The sequence below is a fragment of the Perognathus longimembris genome, chromosome 14 (genome assembly GCF_023159225.1).
Source record: "Perognathus longimembris pacificus isolate PPM17 chromosome 14, ASM2315922v1, whole genome shotgun sequence".
In the NCBI taxonomy this organism is placed as follows: domain Eukaryota; kingdom Metazoa; phylum Chordata; class Mammalia; order Rodentia; family Heteromyidae; genus Perognathus; species Perognathus longimembris.
The window spans coordinates 53,882,689-53,902,598 of record NC_063174.1 but is presented as its reverse complement, the minus strand read 5'-3'; the positions used below and the strand labels follow the sequence as shown (position 1 = coordinate 53,902,598).

General features: G+C 37.8%; 1 protein-coding gene across 3 annotated transcripts in view; it reads left to right on the top strand.

Annotated features, from left to right (window-relative positions):
- Tc2n (tandem C2 domains, nuclear) overlaps positions 1-12,760 on the top strand; it is a 32,050-nt gene extending 19,290 nt beyond the window's left edge. For all 3 annotated transcript variants that reach the window (XM_048362336.1, XM_048362337.1, XM_048362335.1), the window contains 6 exons: positions 753-853; positions 1,242-1,358; positions 3,972-4,163; positions 8,979-9,093; positions 9,847-10,046; positions 11,988-12,760. In XM_048362336.1, the coding sequence (XP_048218293.1) occupies positions 753-853; positions 1,242-1,358; positions 3,972-4,163; positions 8,979-9,093; positions 9,847-10,046; positions 11,988-12,098 (836 nt within the window). In that variant the 3' untranslated portion in view covers positions 12,099-12,760. The remainder of the gene's footprint in view (positions 1-752; positions 854-1,241; positions 1,359-3,971; positions 4,164-8,978; positions 9,094-9,846; positions 10,047-11,987) is intronic.
- Positions 12,761-19,910: the final 7,150 nt, after the last annotated feature.

Here is a 19,910-nt window from a genome sequence, read left to right as displayed (position 1 = left end):
CATTTTTATTGTTTTGTTTTTGTTTGTTTGTTTTTTGCCAATCCTGGGGCTTAAACTCAGGGCCTGAGCACTGTCCTGGCTTCTTTTTGCTCAAGGCTAGCACTCTGCCACTTGAACCACAGCGCCACTTCCGGCTTTTTCTGTTTATATGGTGCTGAGGAATTGAACCCAGGGCTTCATGCAGGCTAGGCAAGCACTGTACCTTAAAGCCACATTCTCAGCCCGAATCCCATGTTTACAATAAGGGAATTATTTCTGCCCATTAGTAATTCAAAAATATATATGATTATATAAAAATATAAATATAATATAAATATAAATATAAATTGGTGGTGTTAACAGCACATATATAGTTTGTTCAAGTGGTCTGTTTCTCAGTGCTCAGACATAAATGAATCTTTTTAAAAAACAAAGCTGCTAAATATCTTTTGTTTATTTTAAAGCACATGAATGAAGGAACTTTGAGAAGCATATAATTTTAAGGCCTTTTGAATGTTATTTGGGAAATATTTTTTAGAGTTTTAACTTAAATCCTTCACCCTGCATCTGGTTATATTTTTAAGCCATGTGCCTTTTATATTATATTTTATCCTGGGCACTTCAATAAAAACATAGAAATGTGAGTTTTGCTTTATTAAATTGGGAACTTAAGAAATAATTATAACATTCTTCAGTGGTGCTCTTAAAATTGGGTTGTATCAAAGGTTAATTGGGTCAAGGGATTACTGAAATCTTTGTCTTTTCACATTCAGATACAATTACTCTATCAGGAGATGAAAGAGATGTTGGGAGATTGAATGTGAGATTGTTTTATAATTCTTCAGTAGAACAGATCTGGATCACAGTTCTCCAGGTAAATTGGCATAGTTAACTCCAACTCTTACTGCAGAATTGAGTCTTTACTTCATTCAGTAAGTAGCTGTGGTTGCCCTCTTAAGGGGAAAGAGCCTTTCCCCAGAACTGACATCAGAATTTAAGATTCTACAGTATTTTGCAGAAGTCAATGGCATCTAAGAAAACAAATCTGTAGTGTGTGTGAGTGGTGTATGTTTTTAACTTGAAGAAGGAAAGAGAGTAAATCTATGATGCTTAATGTCAAAATTAATGCAGATGAAACATGAGCTCTTACAATTAAAAGTTAATTTGAAAACTTTTGCCTCACACCATTAACCCAGTAACTAGGTCAAATATTGGTAACCAGTGTTTTTTGTGAAATTTAAACTCTACCTTTAATTTTTCAGTGTAGGGACTTATGCTGGCCTGCTAGTTACGGAGATGCTCCCACCATCTGTGTGAAGGGAATTCTAACACTGCCCAAGCCAGTGCCCTTCAAGTCCTCGGCTAAGGAGGCTTCCCGTGTAAGTGGCTGTTTATGTCTGAGTTTCTTTTCTGCTTCCCTCATGTATTGCATTTATCTGTGTAAAGCATAAAAATAAGAAAAATGTTTTATTTTAGGAAAACTGAAAATTACATACTTTTATGCACTTCTTGCTTTTTAAAGATAATTTTGCAACCTCCCCAAATTTAGTATTTTGTTGTTTGCTATTAAGGTGTGTTTAAAAATTGGAATCAATAGGGGCTGGGGATATAGCCTAGTGGCAAGAGTGCCTGCCTCGGATACACGAGGCCCTAGGTTCGATTCCCCAGCACCACATATACATAAAACGGCCAGAAGCGGCGCTGTGGCTCAAGTGGCGGAGTGCTAGCCTTGAGCGGGAAGAAGCCAGGGACAGTGCTCAGGCCCTGAGTCCAAGGCCCAGGACTGGCCAAAAAAAAAAAAAAAAAAATTGGAATCAATAGAACATACAGAATATTATCAGTAACTAAGAAGCCTATTTGTTTTTCTTGTATAAAAAGAAAAAGGTGTCTGGATGCTAGTAGCTCATACCTGTAATCCTAGATACTCAGAAGACTGAGATCTGTGGATCACAGTTCAAAGGAAAGTCCTGCCTGGCCTGGCTTCAAACCACAATCTTCAGATCTCAGCATCCTTAATAGCTAGCACTACAGGCATGAGCCACAGGTGCCCAGCTAAATATTTGTTTTTGTTTTCACATGGTAATTCTGTTTGGATCCATGGACATAATCTAGAATGTAAATAGGAACATATATAAAATATTCATGATGGAAAAGTTGAAAACAATTTAACATCTCACAGAGTACTGATTGGGAGACCTGATGGTGTATATATACATATTCATTTTAGAGTTCCTGTAAAAAAGAACTACTAATTTTTTTTCAAACAAAAGACATTTTGGGCTGAAGTTGTAGGTCAGTGGTAAGGTACTTATATAGCATCTGTGAATCCCTGGCTTTAATTCCCATACTACAAGAAGAGGAAAGTACAGAAATATTTCTTTCACAGTTTCAGAAGTTTGAAATCGAGGTGTTAACATTGTTGGTTCCATGCCTGTCTTCTGTGTCTGGGGAAGCCAGTAATACTTGGCACTCTTCATTTCTTGGCTCGTATAAACAAAACTCTTAGTCTCTTCTTCCATCTCCTCATGGCCTTCTTCCTAGTCTCTTTCTCTTCACGTAGTTATCTTCTTACAAAGACACCAATAAGGGATCTGCCCTGATCAGTGTTCACTTGACCACTTGCATCCTCAGTGATCCTGTTTCCAAGGGAGTTCACATTCTGAGGACTTAGAAGTTAAGACTTCAGCATGGCTTTTTGGAAATATAACTCTATGTGATAAGAACGCTAAGCAGCTATGAATTCTTCCCATTTAGGGAGAACTTTTAAGGAGATAGAAAACTGCTGTTAGTAAGTGGAAAAGGTTAATCATCAAAATTGTGTACCAGAATCTTGCTATATGAAAGTCTGTGTCAAGGAAAGACTAGATAGAAGTAAATTTTTTATTTTTATTTTTTATTTTTTTTTTGCCAGTCCTGGGCCTTGGACTCAGGGCCTGAGCACTGTCCCTGGCTTCTTCCCACTCAAGGCTAGCACTCTGCCACCTGAGCCACAGTGCCCCTTCTGGCCGTTTTCCATGTATGTGGTGCTGGGGAATCGAACCAAGAGCTTCATGTGTAGGAGGCAAGCGCTCTTGCCACTAGGCCATACTCCCAGCCCTAGATAGAAGTAAATTTTAACTCTGGTTATAATCTTAACATTCAGGCATAACTACTTTGTGAATTTAAGCATTTTTACTTTTTGGTTTTCAAATAAAACTCAGTTAACAGGAAAAGTTAGGAAAAATGATCTTAATGTTAAAACCTGTTAACATTTCTTGTTTTTTTAATTTTATTTTTAAAATAAGTGTGGAAAATGTGCAGTGAAGTACACTTACTTAGTCTATATGATTTCTAACATGTTTATTTGTTGCATTAGTGTGGTCATATAATCCTTAGGGCTTAAAAGCAAAACCCCAGTGGTTAGGAGACAAACAGAAACAATTGTGACTGTGCAGATAGGAGTGTTTATACTGAGTGAAAATTTAGGCACAGTAGCCAAAGTATTTATGTCAATTGGCATATACTTTTCCTTTTCAAAAAGAGGCATTAAAGTTTGAAAGAAGGAAGTATGTAGTAGAGAGAATTAATTCCAGGTTCTTTGTGTGAACAAGTTAGATTCTATATACCACGGGTCCTGCATTTGAAACTAGCATGCATTACTCTCATTAACTATCTTCATTAACATTGAAAAGCTGTGGTGAATAGAAGGAAAGATATCTTAGAATCAAAATGAAAAAGCAGGCTAATTTTCAACAAAGGAAAGCGATATTCTGATAAGTTGTTGGTGTTGACAGTAACTTGAATTCCTAAATAATTATAAGATTAAATTGTGACATTAAAGAAGGTAGTATTCTGGATGAATTATGGAAAAAGAAGTCATATAAACTTTTTTAATTTACATTAAAATAGATATTTGTTGTTTTTGTGAAAAAGACTAAGTATTCTTTCCTGGATAAAAAGTATTACTTTATAATGGCAAACATACATTTTATGTTTTCTTGTTTCTTTTTAAGGTTATTGAATTTATGGAAACTTTTGTATTTTCTATTAAACTACAAAATTTACAAACTGTAAGACTGGTATTTAAGATTCAAGCCCAGACTCCCAGAAAGAAAACTATTGGAGAATGTTCCCTATCACTCAGAACTCTTAGTACTCAGGAAATGGATTACTGTTTGGATATCATACCACCTTCAAAGATTTCTGTAAGTGATAATAGTCTGCAGTGTCACAAATCTCCATAATTTAGAATGGTTTGATGAACGGATTTTTGTTTGTTGGGGAATAACTGGAAAATTATAGAATATTAGAGGATTAGAAAACTACTTGCCTGGGATGGAAGATTTACAACTAAGTTTTTAGTAAAAAATAGAAATTAAAGGATACATATATATTCTGTACTGTCCATGAACTCTTCTGCTCAAGGCTACCACTTTATTACTTTGAACCACAGCACCACTTCTGGTTTTCTGATGGTTAATTGGGGATAAGAGTCTCATGGACTTTCCTGCCCAGGCTGGCTTTGAACCATGATCCTCAGGTCTCAGCCTCCTGAATAACAAGGATTACAAGCATGAGCCACCAGCACCCAGCTATTGAATTTTGTAACAATATATCTTCTATACATTTCATCATTTTTTGATACCTGATACTTGCTTCTTTCAACTAACCAGCCAAACATTGTTATTATTTAGAAATTCCTAATGGTTGAATTATGTACTTTGTGGCATGATAACATTTATAGATACCAATTGTAATTTTTATATGATCAAACATAACTGTGCTTTTAGAATAATGTAGGATTTATCCCTCATCCAATAATATTTAGGATGACTGGAAGTGCTTTGTAACCCTTGGAATCACCTGGGAACCCAGCCCAATAAAATTGAAATTTCTTGGGGACTGGGAAAGAAGTATTTGTGGTTTTCAAAAGCTTCCCAGGTGATATGAATGTGTCATCTGGCTTAAGACCCACCAAACTGTTAGAGAAATTGGAGATTTAAAAACAAAAGCGGGCTGGGGATATAGCCTAGTGGCAAGAGTGCCTGCCTCGGATACACGAGGCCCTAGGTTCGATTCCCCAGCACCACATATACAGAAAACGGCCAGAAGCGGCGCTGTGGCTCAAGTGGCAGAGTGCTAGCCTTGAGCGGGAGGAAGCCAGGGACAGTGCTCAGGCCCTGAGTTCAAGGCCCAGGACTGGCCAATAAATAAATAAATAAATAAATAAATAAAAACAAAAGCAAATATCTGACCAGAGAGTTAAGCTTTCTTTATAGATTTTGGAACTCAGGGCCTGAGCTGTCCCTGAGCTTTTGCTCAAGCCTAGCTCTGAACCATCTGAGCCACAGTTGTACTTCCAGCTTTTTAGTAGTTAATTGGAAATTATAGTCTTATGAACTTCCCTGAATTCAGAAGAGACTCAGTAAAGACATTCTCTGAGAAATGGAAACATTAATTGCCTTGGAGAATTTATATAAATAATTATGGCCAGATTTCATCTAACATTCTATATGTCAGAAGTCTTATAAGCAACCTGTATATCTACTGAATGCCAGATATGAGGGATACAAAGATTGATATCTTGAAAGAACATTTGTACTTTCCTGGACTATTGAATTTATATTACTAAGTGTTGATGTTTTATATTATTGGCTAAGGAAAGAATGATATGCATTGTTTCATGTGTTGAAGAGAAAATAGATATTCTAATTGTGACATTGAAGGAACTAGGCTTATATGCCCAGCCACACTGACAACTGGTTCACCATGAATAGTGGTTTAGAGCTAATATTTTTCTCAATAGAATTCTTGACTGGACCAATAGTGATGTATTTACTTCAGATCTTAAAATTTGTGTTGAATAATATGAAAGAGACCAACTTTGCCTAAAAAAATAGCTGACCTTTTTAGGGATTTACCTAATGGCTGACTCATTGCTCTGTCATCCCTGATGTGGAGCCCTTGCCCTGAGGTCTTACCTCCTCATTGAAGAGCCACATTTATACCTAGAGCCAGCTCTCTGAACTCTGCCATGCATCGTCACCCTAAAGAGATCCTATCAAGGACCAGCAGATCATGCTTTTCTTTAAGCTTAATCGCTCTTGCCCCCTCTCCCCTTTTCTCCTCTCCCTCTCTCCCTCTCCAGTTGAACTCAGGGTCTGGGGGCTGCCCTAGAGCTTTTTGGTTCAAGGCTAGCACTCTACCACTTGAGCCACAGCTCTACTTTTGGCTTTTTTGGTAGCTAATGGGAGATAAGAGTCTCACACACTTTCCTGCCCCGACTAGCTTTTGAACCACAATCCTCAGATCTCCTGTCTTCTGAGTAGCTAGGATTATAGATGTGGGCTACCAATGCCTGGTAAAATATTTCATTTTCAGTAATCCCTAGAAGGATAATGAAGTTGTTTTTTTTCCAAAAATGAGACATGATTCAGGAGCAGAAATCCTATCTTTTATCTTCCACAGTTTTGTGCTCACTAAATACGTACTTGCCCTTTGGAATTTTTAAGTTTTGGGTGATTGTGAAATTAAGACTAAGCATATGTAGTACATGACCGTACTCCCAGCACTTTGAGGCTAAGGCAAGAGGACTGTGGGTTCAAGTTCAGCTTGAGTTACACAGGAAGACGCTGTCAGGAAACAAAACAAAAAGGTCTGCTAAAGGCTTGGCTCAATGGTAGATCACCTGCCTAGCAAGTTCAAGGCCCTGAATTCAAACCTCAATACTGAATTCTTTTGAAAAAAAAAAGATCAGGTGTGGTGACATGGGAGTGTAGTCCCAGCTACTTGGGAGGCAGAAGCAGGAAGATTACAGTGTGAGGCCAACCAATACAAAGTTAGCAAGACCCTGCCTGAAAAACAAACTTAAAAATCCTATTGCTGCTTTAAAAAAAAAAAGAAATCTACTTTGAATAGTTTTTAATGATTTTCATTAATGTCCTGGAACATAAAGTCGATTTGCAAAATAATACTGGCAAGTAGAAAGAAAGTGATAAACCATTGCCAAAGGTTGCTTTCTTTGGTTTTTGAGTGAACCCTTCCATTTGAGTAACAATAAGTTACATTTGCCATTGCTGGATCTTTTTATGAGTGTTTAAGCATGGATACAAAATGGTGGTGAAAAACTTTAAAAACCATGTTTTAATTGTGTTTTGTAAACAATAAGTGTCTGGGTTTTGAGGTGTTTTTTTTTATATCTTGATTTAAATGCCAGGGGCTTTGTTGCCTAGGCTGGCCTCGAATTCTCAATTTTCCTGCCCCCACAGGAACTTTTCTGTTTGTTTAGTGAGCAAAGATTTTATTTTATATATAGCTATCAAACAATTGATGTTTAAAGATACTCATCCATTCTAACTTAAACACCAACTCACTTGTTAGAAGTCAGCCTTTCTTTTCTCATCATTTTATACTTTCCCAAGAAGAAATTAATCTCAACTATTCAGATTATACTTATTAAGCAATCCATTTTTCATTGTCTACCTTTTGATTTATTTTTTGTCTTTATAATTTAGTTTTTCTTATCTCTAAGTGGTGGTACAAAGGGGTTTCAATTCAGTATATGAATTTATGCATACAATGCATCTTGATCAGTGTCTTTCCTTCTCATCATTATCCCCCCCCACCCCAAACCTGGATTTCTTATGGCATGCAGTGTTAAAAGAGAATCATATTTTTTGGGTGTTTTTTTTTTTGCCAGTCCTGGGGCTTGAACTCAGGGCCTAAGCACTGTCCCTGGCTTCTTTTTGCTCAAGGCTAGCACTCTACCACTTGAGCCACAGTGCCACTTCTGTTGTTTTCTATATATGTGGTGCTGGGGAATTGAACCCAGGGCTTCATGTATGTGAGGCAAGCACTCTACCACTAGGCCACATTCCCAGCCCCAAGAGAATTATATTTTGAGAAAATTCCCAGGCTTCAGTCAATAACACATACACAGAAAGGTTCGCTTTGTGGTTGTTTGCCAATGAACCAGTTATTGAAGAATACGGGGAAATTATCAAATACCAAATAAATGTTTTTGTAAAATGTTAATAATCTAGCTGTTCTTTAATTTTATTGGAATCAGTACTAGCAAAAACTTTTGGGTCTATCTGTGCCAATTCCTAGGAAGAGTTGTAATGCTATGTTCTTGTTTTACTTGCATTCTTATTCCTTTCTCGGTGCATGAACAATGTTTTTGTTTCTGGACAGATTTTGTTCTCTTGTTTTCACTTCAAGGATCTTAGAATCTACTTAAGTAGGATGCCTTGCATTATATTTCACAAACTTCATCAGTTTTCTTGATAAGTAATGCTGAAGAGATGTTTTGATGTTTCCCTTTAAGTCTCCTTCATGAGTCTGTTTGCCTCAGGTTTTCTTTGACCTTTTCCACATTATTTATTGCCTGTCACTTCGACTAGCCTCCTTCTTGCCAGCTTTCTTTGGCTTGCTTCCATTCAGAAGAGTAACTCAACTCAATCCACAATTGTGCTTATGTAGTAATACTTTCTGTCTTCTGACTTTGGTAGCATCTACTCTAAATTTTAAAATATAATTTCTATCCATAGGAATTATACCCTGAGTTTAAGCCCTAGTACCAGCACAAAATAAAAAGAATTATGGGCTGGAGACATGGCTGAAGTGGTAGATCATCTGCCTAGCAAGTGTGAGGCAATGAAATTCAATACCCAGTACTGTAATAATAATGATGATTCAATTAACATTTAATCCTTTTGAAAGTTTGTTTTTGGGGAAATGGGCCATTTCTTCAGTAATACTTAGAAATTTATTTTTTTTCAGTTGAATTGTCTTTTGTCACTGATTTTGAAGTATAACTTGTATTTGCAAAATCTATGTGGGTGAATTTATTTATAGAATCTTATGTTCTTTATAATCTTTGTATAGACTTACCACTTTCAATATTAATGGAAATAGCAATACTTTCAAATTTTTTAACTATAGTTTTTTATCTTTGAATTTTTGAAATATCCTTAAAGTTTATTTTGAAGTAGTGAGTAATACTTTTTTATGAGATGCAGGTGTGCCATGCAGAACTTGAATTGGGAACTTGCTTTCAGGCAATAAACAGCAGGATTCAGCTACAAATTCTTGAGGCACAGTACCTTCCAAGCTCATCAACACCTCTGACTTTAAGTAAGTATATCTATCGGTCAGTCAAAATGTCGGGGGGTACAACTGGACAAGAATCAGGCAGGCAGTGGATTAAGGTCTGTGCCTTTAATGGATGTAAACCAGGGATTGTGATATTTTGGCTGACTAGACCTGGTTCCCTTGGCCACTCTTAGATGTAGAAGTCTGAGATCCTGCTCAAGGCCTAAGAGGCGAGTAAAACATGCTCCTTTCCCTCATGTTGGCAGATTACCCTGTTAGTGTACCTCTTATATTTAAAGTATTTTTCTCATTACTAATTTTTTATTCTGTCACTAATAATAGGGAAGAATATCCACCTCTATCAAAGTTACAATGAGGAAGATTTCCAAGGAATTGCTTATTAAACAATTCTTAACTGTTTAGAAATCACAGAGAGAGAGAGAGAGAGAGAGAGAGAGAGAGAGAGAGAGAGAGAGAGAGAGAGAAAATGTGCTCCATTTTCCTACCAAAAGAAAGCAACTGTCTGAAAGCAGGCAAATGCAGTGATGTCCACTATAACGAGAAAGATTAGCATTCAGTTCAAGAAGTAGAACAACAAACATGAGGAAAACAGAAGTCAGGTCTTAAAGAGAAAGTAGAGATTGATAAATATGAAGACAAAACAAAAGATACAATAAAGTCAAAAACTTTTTCTATGAAAGGACCATTAAAATAGGCCACTTTGTAGCATACACTATACTCCTCTTGTGGTATTTTAGATACAGTTTGTATAAATCAGAATTCTTTGTTTTGCAGGTTTTTTTGTGAAGGTGAGAATGTTTAGCTCAGGAGAACTGATTTATAAGAAGAAGACACGCTTGCTGAAGGCCTGCAATGGGAAAGTGAAGTGGGGCGAGACGATGATTTTCCCACTCATACAGACAGAAAAAGAGATTGTTTTTCTCGTCAAGCTTTATAGTCGAAGCTCTGTAAGAAGAAAACATTTTGTAGGGCAGGTCAGTAGAGGGGGGATTATATTTAATTTCTTCCTTGTCGTTTTCTATGCATGTAAGCAGTTGGTTAGCAAAAGGAACACAATATAACATTGAGTATTAAATAGAGTAAGATTCTTCAGCCTCAGGTAAAATTCAATGCAAAAATTCCTTTCAGGCATTTTTTGTGTTCGCTTTTACGCAAGCAGTTGAAGTTTCGGAGTTATCAGGCTGATTTTTAAACCTGTGTGTTTCAGCTTTACCAACCAAGATAAGTTGAGGTTTTTTTGCTTTTTGTTTTATGGGGTTTTGTTGTTGTTGTTTTTTTGCGGGCAGGGTGGGGGGCAGTGCTGACTCATTCTTTGAGGAAGGAGTAACATACTCGACAGCCATGAAGCCTCTGAAGTCAGTTCAGTTAGAGATGTGTATTTTTAATCATACTCAACTGTCATGTACGAGTAGGAAATTGACTGTGTGAAGTGATGTTCAGGATAACAGTTGTAAAAAGTTCTTTCTGGTCACCTGCTCCCTACAACATCTTCAGTAGTTTCAGGTGTCACCGTGATGTAGAACCACATGTGGACTCAAGTTGTCCCCCTCTGCCAACCAAAACACTAGTGTTACCTATTGTATATATTGTAAGGTATTAGCTGAGGAAAGTTTCTTTACACTATGAAAGAAAGTTAAAAATGCTTTAACACCAATGAGCTACTCCAGTTGTTTTACTTGGAATAATTAGAAGCTGGATCTCAGAAACATTAATTCCAAGTAGCAGCATTGTTATGCTAGAGCCAGGGTGAGGGTGAAGATTTTTTTTTTTTTTTTTTTTTTTTTTTTTTTTTGGCCAGTCCTGGGCCTTGGACTCAGGGCCTGAGCACTGTCCCTGGCTTCTTCCCGCTCAAGGCTAGCACTCTGCCACTTGAGCCACAGCGCCGCTTCTGGCCGTTTTCTGTATATATGGTGCTGGGGAATCGAACCTAGGGCCTCGTGTATCCGAGGCAGGCACTCTTGCCACTAGGCTATATCCCCAGCCCTGAAGATTTTTTTTTAATCCTTGGCCACCTTATCTGCAGGAGATATAGCCATTGGGATGTCTTGCATTGGCATCATACTTAGTTTTCCCAAGTGCATTCACATATTATATAAAGTTACTTAAGTGATGGACACTATGAACTGGGGTGATAGTCAAGCCAATATACCCTGCTTCTTCTATTAGAAAAAAGTCTTGTGGACTTTTTTTTTTTTTTTTGGCCAGTCCTGGGCTTGGACTTAGGACCTGAGCACTGTCCCTGGCTTCTTTTTGCTCAAGGTTAGTACTCTGCCACTTGAGCCACAGCGCCACTTCTGGCCATTTTCTGCATATGTGGTGCTGGGGAATTGAACCCAGGGCCTCACATATATGAGATAAGCACTCTTGCCACGAGGCCATATCCCCAGCCCAGTCTTGTGGACTTCTCTGCCCAGGAGTGATCTGAATGAGTATTTCAGAGGCAGCCTTCCGTGAAGCTAGGATGACAAGCACATACCACCATTCCCAGCGATGGGTTGAAAAGGGGTCTTGTGAACTTTTATGCCCAGGCTGGCCTCGAGCCACGATCCTTCCATTCTCAGCTTCCTGAGTAGCATTGCAGAGTAACCCACTGGTGCTCAGTTTTCAACATGAATTCCTTTTTCATTTTCATTTATTTTAAATTTTGGCGGTACTGGTAGAACTCAGGACCTCATGCTTAGATTCTCAAAAGTTAATTAAATCATACAAAAGTCATCAGAATGACGAAACAGGCTGAATGTTTTAACAGTTAAATGTCAAAGGAAGAAATCAAACTAATTTTTAGAAAACTAGAAAGACATTTACTTAAATATAAACCAAACTTTACAATATCTTTTTTTAGTAAGATTAATAAACTGTTTGAATTCAGTTATCATGATTATACTACATGAAATGATGGTATTGTTCCTTTACAGATCTGGATAAGTGAAGACAGTAACAACATTGAAGCAGTGAAACAATGGAAAGAAACACTTACAAATCCTGAAAAGGTTGTTATCAAGTGGCACAAACTAAATTCATCTTGAAGATTTCACACATTAATTTGGTGAAGAGCGACTTCACATTCTTTTAGAAGACTCACAGTTTCAATTTTGCTAAAATTCATAATTAATTTGATCAGATATCCAAGGAGGAGAAAATGCTTTAACATGGTGCCGACATAGACAATAAAATGAAAAGGTAGTACCAGTAGGATATTAAACATTTTACAAAGTTACAAAAACATCCACCATGGACAGGTATTTCTAGATTGTTTTTGCTTTTGTTTTTTAATTTTTACTTAAGTTTTCGAAACATAGTATGTCAAATCCCTATCAATACTATTAGCATTTGGAAAACTTCACCACTATTCTTTTTGCTAGACACAGTGCCTAGATCTTGGTTCCACTGTTGACATATTCCTGTGAATTTTCTCTCAGCAAAAATGAACCATTCTGACAAGTTTATTATATGTAGGACAAATTTGTGCCCTGTGTTTATAACTTCTTATCCATAAGACATAAACTTTCATTTTGCATACATTAGTTAACTCCAAGAAATTTCAGAAATAGAAACTTACATTTTAGCAAGAATAACTGAAGTATATTTGAGATCTTGAGATCCAGTATATATTCATTTTCTCTTTAAAAAAATTTGTATTGTGAAGGTGAAGTACAAAGGGGTTACACTTACATATGTTAGGGTGTGAATACATTTCTTGTCCAACTTGTTACCCACTCCCTAATTTTTTTTTTCCCTTGGCCAGTCCTGGGGCTTGAACTCAGGGCCTGGGCACTGTCTGTCCCTGGCTTCTTTTTGCTCAAGGCTAGCACTCTGCCACTTGAGCCACAGCGCCACTTCTGGCCATTTTCTATATATGTGGTGCTGGGGAATTGAACCCAGGGCCTCATGTATACGAGACAAGCACTCTTGCCACTAGGCCATATCCCCAGCCCCCCTCCCTAATTTTTCCCCCACCTTCCCTCTTCCCCAAGTTGTACAGTTAGTTTACAACATATTGTCTTATAAATATGCTGTTGCATTGGTTTGCCTTTTACCCTTTGTCTCATCATTTTAATGTTTAATGTTCCTCTTCCCTAAGTCAGACAGACACATACAATGAGTGTGTATATATATATATACACACACACACACACACAAATTCTTGATCTCCTCCCTGAAACGTGTTATTCTTTGGAGTTGAAATGAGAGCATCATACATATGGTTCATCCTAATGGGTAAATTTAACATTTTATAACAATTGTTTTGAAAATATAAATTAATTGCCATTTAATCCATGTTAGAGTGTTTTTTCCAATTTTCGTAACTACATTTTAATGCTATCTAGCAAATAGTTTTGATTGCAGGTTTCTTTCACTTATTAGAACTCAAGATTGTGGGGATAGATGCAACTCTGTTGGCCATAAAAGCTGTAGCCAAACAGAACAGCTTGAGGAGAAACAAAACTCATTTATAATCTTAGAATATTTGACTTTTTTTTTCTGAAAAGTAGACCATGTGCTCTGGGGTTTGGGGTTTTTCTTGTTTGTTTTTGGTGGTGGTGGTGGTACTAGAGTTTGAATTTAAGTCCTGTACTTGCTAGCAGTCTAGCCTCCACTTCTATTTTTCACTGTTGGGGGGCGGGGGGAGGTTGTCATTGTTTTAAGGTCGGTAGGGTCTTCGGTCTTGTTTTCCCAGACACAGGCTTGAGCTGTAACTTGCCTGCTTTAGTCTTCCTGTTGGGGTCACAGGTGCATGCCACTCCATCAAGCTTTCCTCCATGGAGATGAGGGAGGCCTCATGAGCTCCTGCACAGGCATGCCTTGAGAACCAGGAGATCTTTACCCCAGCCTCCCAGGTAGCTAGGATTATAAGGCATAAGCCACCAGCAGCTGGCTTTGCCATTTTATCCCACATATGCCAAGAGATAGATGATGATATTTACCTTGCTATATCCTAACCATTTCTTTTTCATACGAGTCCTCATATTCACTGTATTTCATCAAAATCTTCCTGAATCAACCATTTGTTCCCTAGGTATTATCTTCTCAAACTACAAAATATACATATTTGACATCCGCTTTGTTTCTGCTGCCTACATTTTGCGGTACCAGTGGTGCTGATAAGTATTCTCTGTTTCTATGTATTTTGAAGTAGTATTTTAGATTTGTGGGGTTAATAGGTCAATAATTGTGTCACTGGAATGGGATTCCTATGCATCTCCCATAAACACAGCTTCCTGCACTGTTAGCATCCTGCCCCAGAATAGCACACCTCTTGCCACCCATAAACTTATGCTGGCAGGTCTTTAGTACCCAAAGTCTATCATTTACAGTAGGATTCATTCTTGCTGTTGTAGATCCTATGAGTTAACTGTAACTGTCATTTAAATATCTCTCCGTACTTTCATTGCTCTCAAACCCTCTACAATTTCAATTATTTTAATAGTTACAAAACAAGTTTGTATACTTATCTGACTTTTAGATACTGAACAGACTTTACCATTTCTAAAAACTAGCTTTATTTTTAGCAGTTTCTGTTTTCTATTAATCCTTCCAATTTCTAAATTTAATATATGTAGTCATGTATTTAACTCAATTTTAATTTAATTTTTAATATTTTAAATATATATATGCAATGTATCATTTAAGTTATGTCCTCTTAATTTCTTAGAATCCTAGGTAAATCAATAAAACAAAAACCTTTCATTTAGAATATCTTCCAGGTAGAGAAATAGAACCACAAATTCTCTTTCAGATAAAGATTGCTGAATATGTATTGTCACTGTTTCCTTGAAGCTTTTATGTGGGAATGCAATTGTAAATGCAATTGTTAGTAGGCACTTATTAAAAGAAAAGCATAGGAGCAGTTAAAAGAAATCATTTCCTTTCATATGTGTTTGGCTTTTCTTGACCTTTACCTACCTGAAATGGGAAAGGAGAACAAAATGCCCCTAGGTGAGGAAAGATAACTAGGAAGTTTCATATTCACAGCTGATACGTCTCTAAACATGTATTAACTCACAAGCTTTCACATTAATACAATGAATTAGCTAGAACCCATGTCAAAAATACTGTCACTTTTGGCTTTTGTAATTTTTCATGATTTTTTAAAAACAGAAACCATAAATAATTACTGAACTCTGTATCAGACTTTTGAAAAGAAACAAGCAAGATTGTGAACATATGTAATTGTCTAAAAATAACCTGAACTAAAGTTCTATTTGAATCTGATTATGTGAGTTTCTCTGATGATAATGTTCTCAGCAGCCAGGTGGACAAGATGTTTCCTAGCAAAACTTTCCATTGTTTGTCTGATCAAATACTTGCTTATGTGCAAGAGATTTCAAATATTTGCAATAAAATTTAACTTTTCTTATGAAGTAATGGCTATTTCAAAACCGCATTTCTTTCCAGCATGTGGAAGTGTGTTTAGTGTTTCTTTGGGGTATACTGAGAAAGTGCTGGGTAAAATTTACTGGTTATGAGGATGCTTTTCTAACATTTCTTTTGATGTGTATACTGTAATTGGTATTCAGAATTGAACTGCAGATACTTGTGTTTTTAGCTGTAGAATTACAAAAGTTGGCTCATGAAGTATTGTGTCCATTTTCAAATACAGATTTAAAATTTCAAAAGATATTAAGAAAGAGTAATCCTTTGAGACTGGATTTTTATTAAATTTTCTAAAGATGAATGCTGTCTATATTCTTTAGTAATTTCCTAGTAGAATTTTTTTTGACTTGGTCTTGGTTTTTAAATATTTCTCATCTGTAAAAAAAAAAAAAATCCTTAAAAAACTGGTTGCCCGGGGCTGGGGATATGGCCTAGTGGCAAGAGCGCTTGCCTCATATACATGAAGCCCTGGGTTCGATTCCCCAGCACCACATATACAGAAAATGGCCAGAAGTGGCGCTGTGACTCAAGTGGCAGAGTGCTAGCCTTGAGCAAAAGGAAGCCAGGGACAGTGCTCAGGCCTGAGTCCAAGGCCCAGGACTGGCAAAAAAAAAACTGGTTGCTGTCAACATGTACTTTAAATTAGGAGGATTCTGCTAATGGCAGAAAATAGAAAGAAAGCAAGCTCTGTATCTTTTCTTAGTATGAGCTGTGTCATTACATAACCTTTTTTTTTCCTTTTCTCTTTCTTTCTTTTTGTTTTTTTTGTTGTTGTTTTGTTGCTTTGTTGCTCCTGGCCCTAGAGCTTGATCTCCAGACCTGAGCGCTGTCCCTGAGATTTTATGGTCAAGACTAGTACTCTACCACGTGAGCCACAGCTCCATTTCTGGCTTTTTAATAGTAAAGAGTTTTATAGACTGTCCTGCCCGGGCTGGCTTTGAACCATGGTCCTCAGATCTCAGTCTCCTGAGTAGCTAGGATTACACACATAAGCCACAGGCGCCCTGCAATGAGATGCCTTTCAAATGATAGTTATGTTTTTATTCAGTATTGCTTTTCATATCTTCACGCTGTGGGCTTTGTTTCTGAGGCAGGAGGTTAATAAAAATATATCTGATTTTCATGTTAGAACTGGATTTATTTTAATCTAAATAAATGTAGCTGTTTCTCTCAGTTGGCTGTCAGTTTCATCTCTACGTCCTTCATCTTTTTTATATAATATATGGAGTCACGATCATAAAACAACTAGAATTTTAAGTGAGTTACCTTATGTACTTAATACCTACATGAAATAAGCTGTCATTGTTTATCCTGAGATTTTATGTTTTGGTAAGGAAATAAAACCAAACAAAGCTGAAGTATAATAAAAAGCAGGATATGAGGTATGGACAAAATGCTTTGGAGGCTTAAATAAAGAATTAAATGCAGTAGCTGGAAGGATTAGGAAAGGTTTGGTAGATCCCTGGCCTGAAACTCAATGAAAGCAGATTTGGTAGTGTTATTATCCATGAGCCCTGATTTTGCCTGCTCACCAGTCTTACTTTGTTGCTTTTGTCAGTAACCCAATGATAAACAATTCATACTTCCACTTCCTCCAAACCTCAATCCACCTGCTCCTTACTTTACTCTGATGTTATTTCCCAATCACAAAACACCAGCGCATTCCTTCATATGCCCACCATGGTAACCAACCACAAGTTTATTTTCACCCACATCTGTTTTCTTCTCCTTTTGTTGGAAAGCTAGTCCTTCCTTATAAATTCTAAACCCAATCCTCTTGGCCTTGTCTGGGCATTCATTTATGTAGTCAGTTAAATGAACATTTACTCCTATTTGTTGAGCCTTTCCTGTTGGATCTTTGTATCATCACTCGAACTATCTTGGTACATGGGTCTCAAAGTTGCTTAGCCATGTATTTCGTGGGAAGATGGTTGGTAATGTGTTTGGTGAAAATAATCACACAGGCATAATTTTAGGGGTTGGGTTTCTATAGTGACAAAGGAACCTGTAGAAATGGCACTGGGGTGAATGGTTTTGTCCCCTCCCTAATAATCCATATGTTGAAATCCTGTTCCCCAAGATGATGGTATTAGGAGGTGGGCCTTTTGCAGGTGCGTAGGTCATGTGGCTGGGCCCCTCACACATGGGATTAGTGCCCTTCCAAAGAAAACCCACAAGTGGTCCCTCGCCCTTTCTGCCACTGAAAACTGCAAAAAGAAGATCGCTGCCTGTGAGGAAGTATGGCCTCACCAGAAACCCATCTGCTAGGGCTTTGGAGTTGGACTTCACAGCCTCCAAAACACCAGTAGAAGTTTATTTATTGGCTGCCTGGTTTATGCTACTTTGCTAGGCCAGCTCAAATGGATTACGACAGAATGAGCTAGGTGACGGCCGTATGCACTTTGTAGAGGTGTGCCGTATGGGTTCCCTAGGATGGGCTCCAGAGAGGAGTGCGAGTCACTAGGGGAGATCTCTCCCAGCACCAGAAGCTCTTTTTCAATTCTCAATTTTTTCCTTTCCTCTCTACCTGATAATTCCTAAGCATGGCTTTTGTGTCTACTTGGTAAAAATGCCTGAGCAATTACTAAGAGTTTACACGTGACTATGAATAGGAGGATCACTTTCCCAGCTCAGCGCCTGTTATGTCCCTTATTCTTCAGGCCTCTCCGTAGACTATTTTTGTAAAGACTTCCTTGTTCTCTGGCCCTGTTCTGGATTCTGTCTTAGCAAGGCACAGACAGCTTCTAACTGCTCAGTCCTCAGCCTGTTCGTTCCCTGCAGTCTTCCTTTCTAGCCACTCTACTGAAACTCATGAATTCTTAACAAATGTTTTCTGGCTATTTTTCCTTATTACTCATCAATCTCCTGAATAAATTATCTCTCCTACCTTGAAGCCGTCTCTTCCTTTAGCTCTGGCTTATTTTTCCTACCACCTTTTTAACCCATCCTTTTCTTTACTGATTCATCATTTCGAGTCTGACTTCTAAGGGTTTAGCCCTAGGCTATCTTTTCATTTCATTCTGTTTCTCTGGGCAACCACTATTTCCATGGCTTCTATGGGTATCTCTACCCAAATCCTGCCATGAGTTCCACTATTGCATAGCTCATGTGGACATCTTTTCTTCAACATGCTGTAAACAAAACTTCATTTCCCATTCTTTTTAGAAAGCCAGCCTTCACTTTGCCCTCACCTGAGTAAGAGGTACTATTATCTATCTGGTTGGTCATCCAAGAAACTGAGGATATACTTTGTGAAGGGAAAACTTTTTCTATTCTCAACACTGTGACCCCAAAGGTATAGATTTTCCACATTCAGTTAAGTTCTTCAGGTTTCTGTGGATACCAAATGGGTAGCATACAGTTTACCTCAATGCTGTCATGACTCCTGAATCAATGTAGACCCCACAAGTTCCAAGTCTCAGTTCCACAAGACTGTCACTGGCTTCCTGTGCTGATTGCCAATGGTGGGGTCAGAGGTTACAGCATCTTTCTGAAGTGCCTACAAATTGTAGCTTCCCATGATCCCTCTTCAGCTCCAGCAACTTGTCAGACTCATTCACAGAACCCAGAGAAACATTTTTTTACACATACCAGTTTATTATACAAGATCGGATTCAGGAACAGTCTGATGAGAGATGCATAGGAGAAGGTTTAGGGGAAAGTGTGGAACATCATCTTTCTGGAACCACCAGACTCCCAGCACCTGGTAGTGTTCAGAAACCCAGAAGCTTTTCTGAAACATTTACCCTGGGCTGTGATGACGGCATATTAGTGCTAATGGGACTGATGGAAGGTAACTGTTACTCCAGTTTGATCTGTTCTTACAAACTCATCTTGACATCAACTTCCTACAGCTGGTGGTAAGAGCCACTCCTTCCCCTGTGTGCGATGGTGGTGGTAAAGGGACACTTTTACAAAGGGCAGTTTCCCCCCGTTTTTCTTAGGCAGATAAGGGGAAGGCAATGAATTCTTTCTGCATCTGTTGATTCTCAATTACCTTCAGCATAATTCTTATGCCAAAATGATATGCTGTATGGTAATGTATCCGGATCCCATTTGGCCTCTGTATTAGAGGAATAATGAATTGCACTATCTAAAATACCTTTTCTGATTAATCAGAGAAGCATTTAAAACAAAAAAAAATGTATTATATTCACAGGTCTTACTATACAAGGAAGCCCAGGGATCAGACTCACCAAAGCAGGTAAGAGAAGAGACTAGAGGACTGTCGGCAAGTACCTTTATTAAGGGTCAGGATGGAGCAAACAAACCCAATGGCATTTTGCTTTTGCATTTTCATGTCCCTAGATTATAGCCAGCATGGCATAAAAGGAGACTTCTGGCAAGGGCTAGCTTTATCACACTGGTAACACTTGGTTAAGGCTGTTCAGACTCTTGAACACTCTTGAACGGTGTTGAGGCATCAGGAAAATGAGAAATTTTAAGTATTTACAGTATCCCTG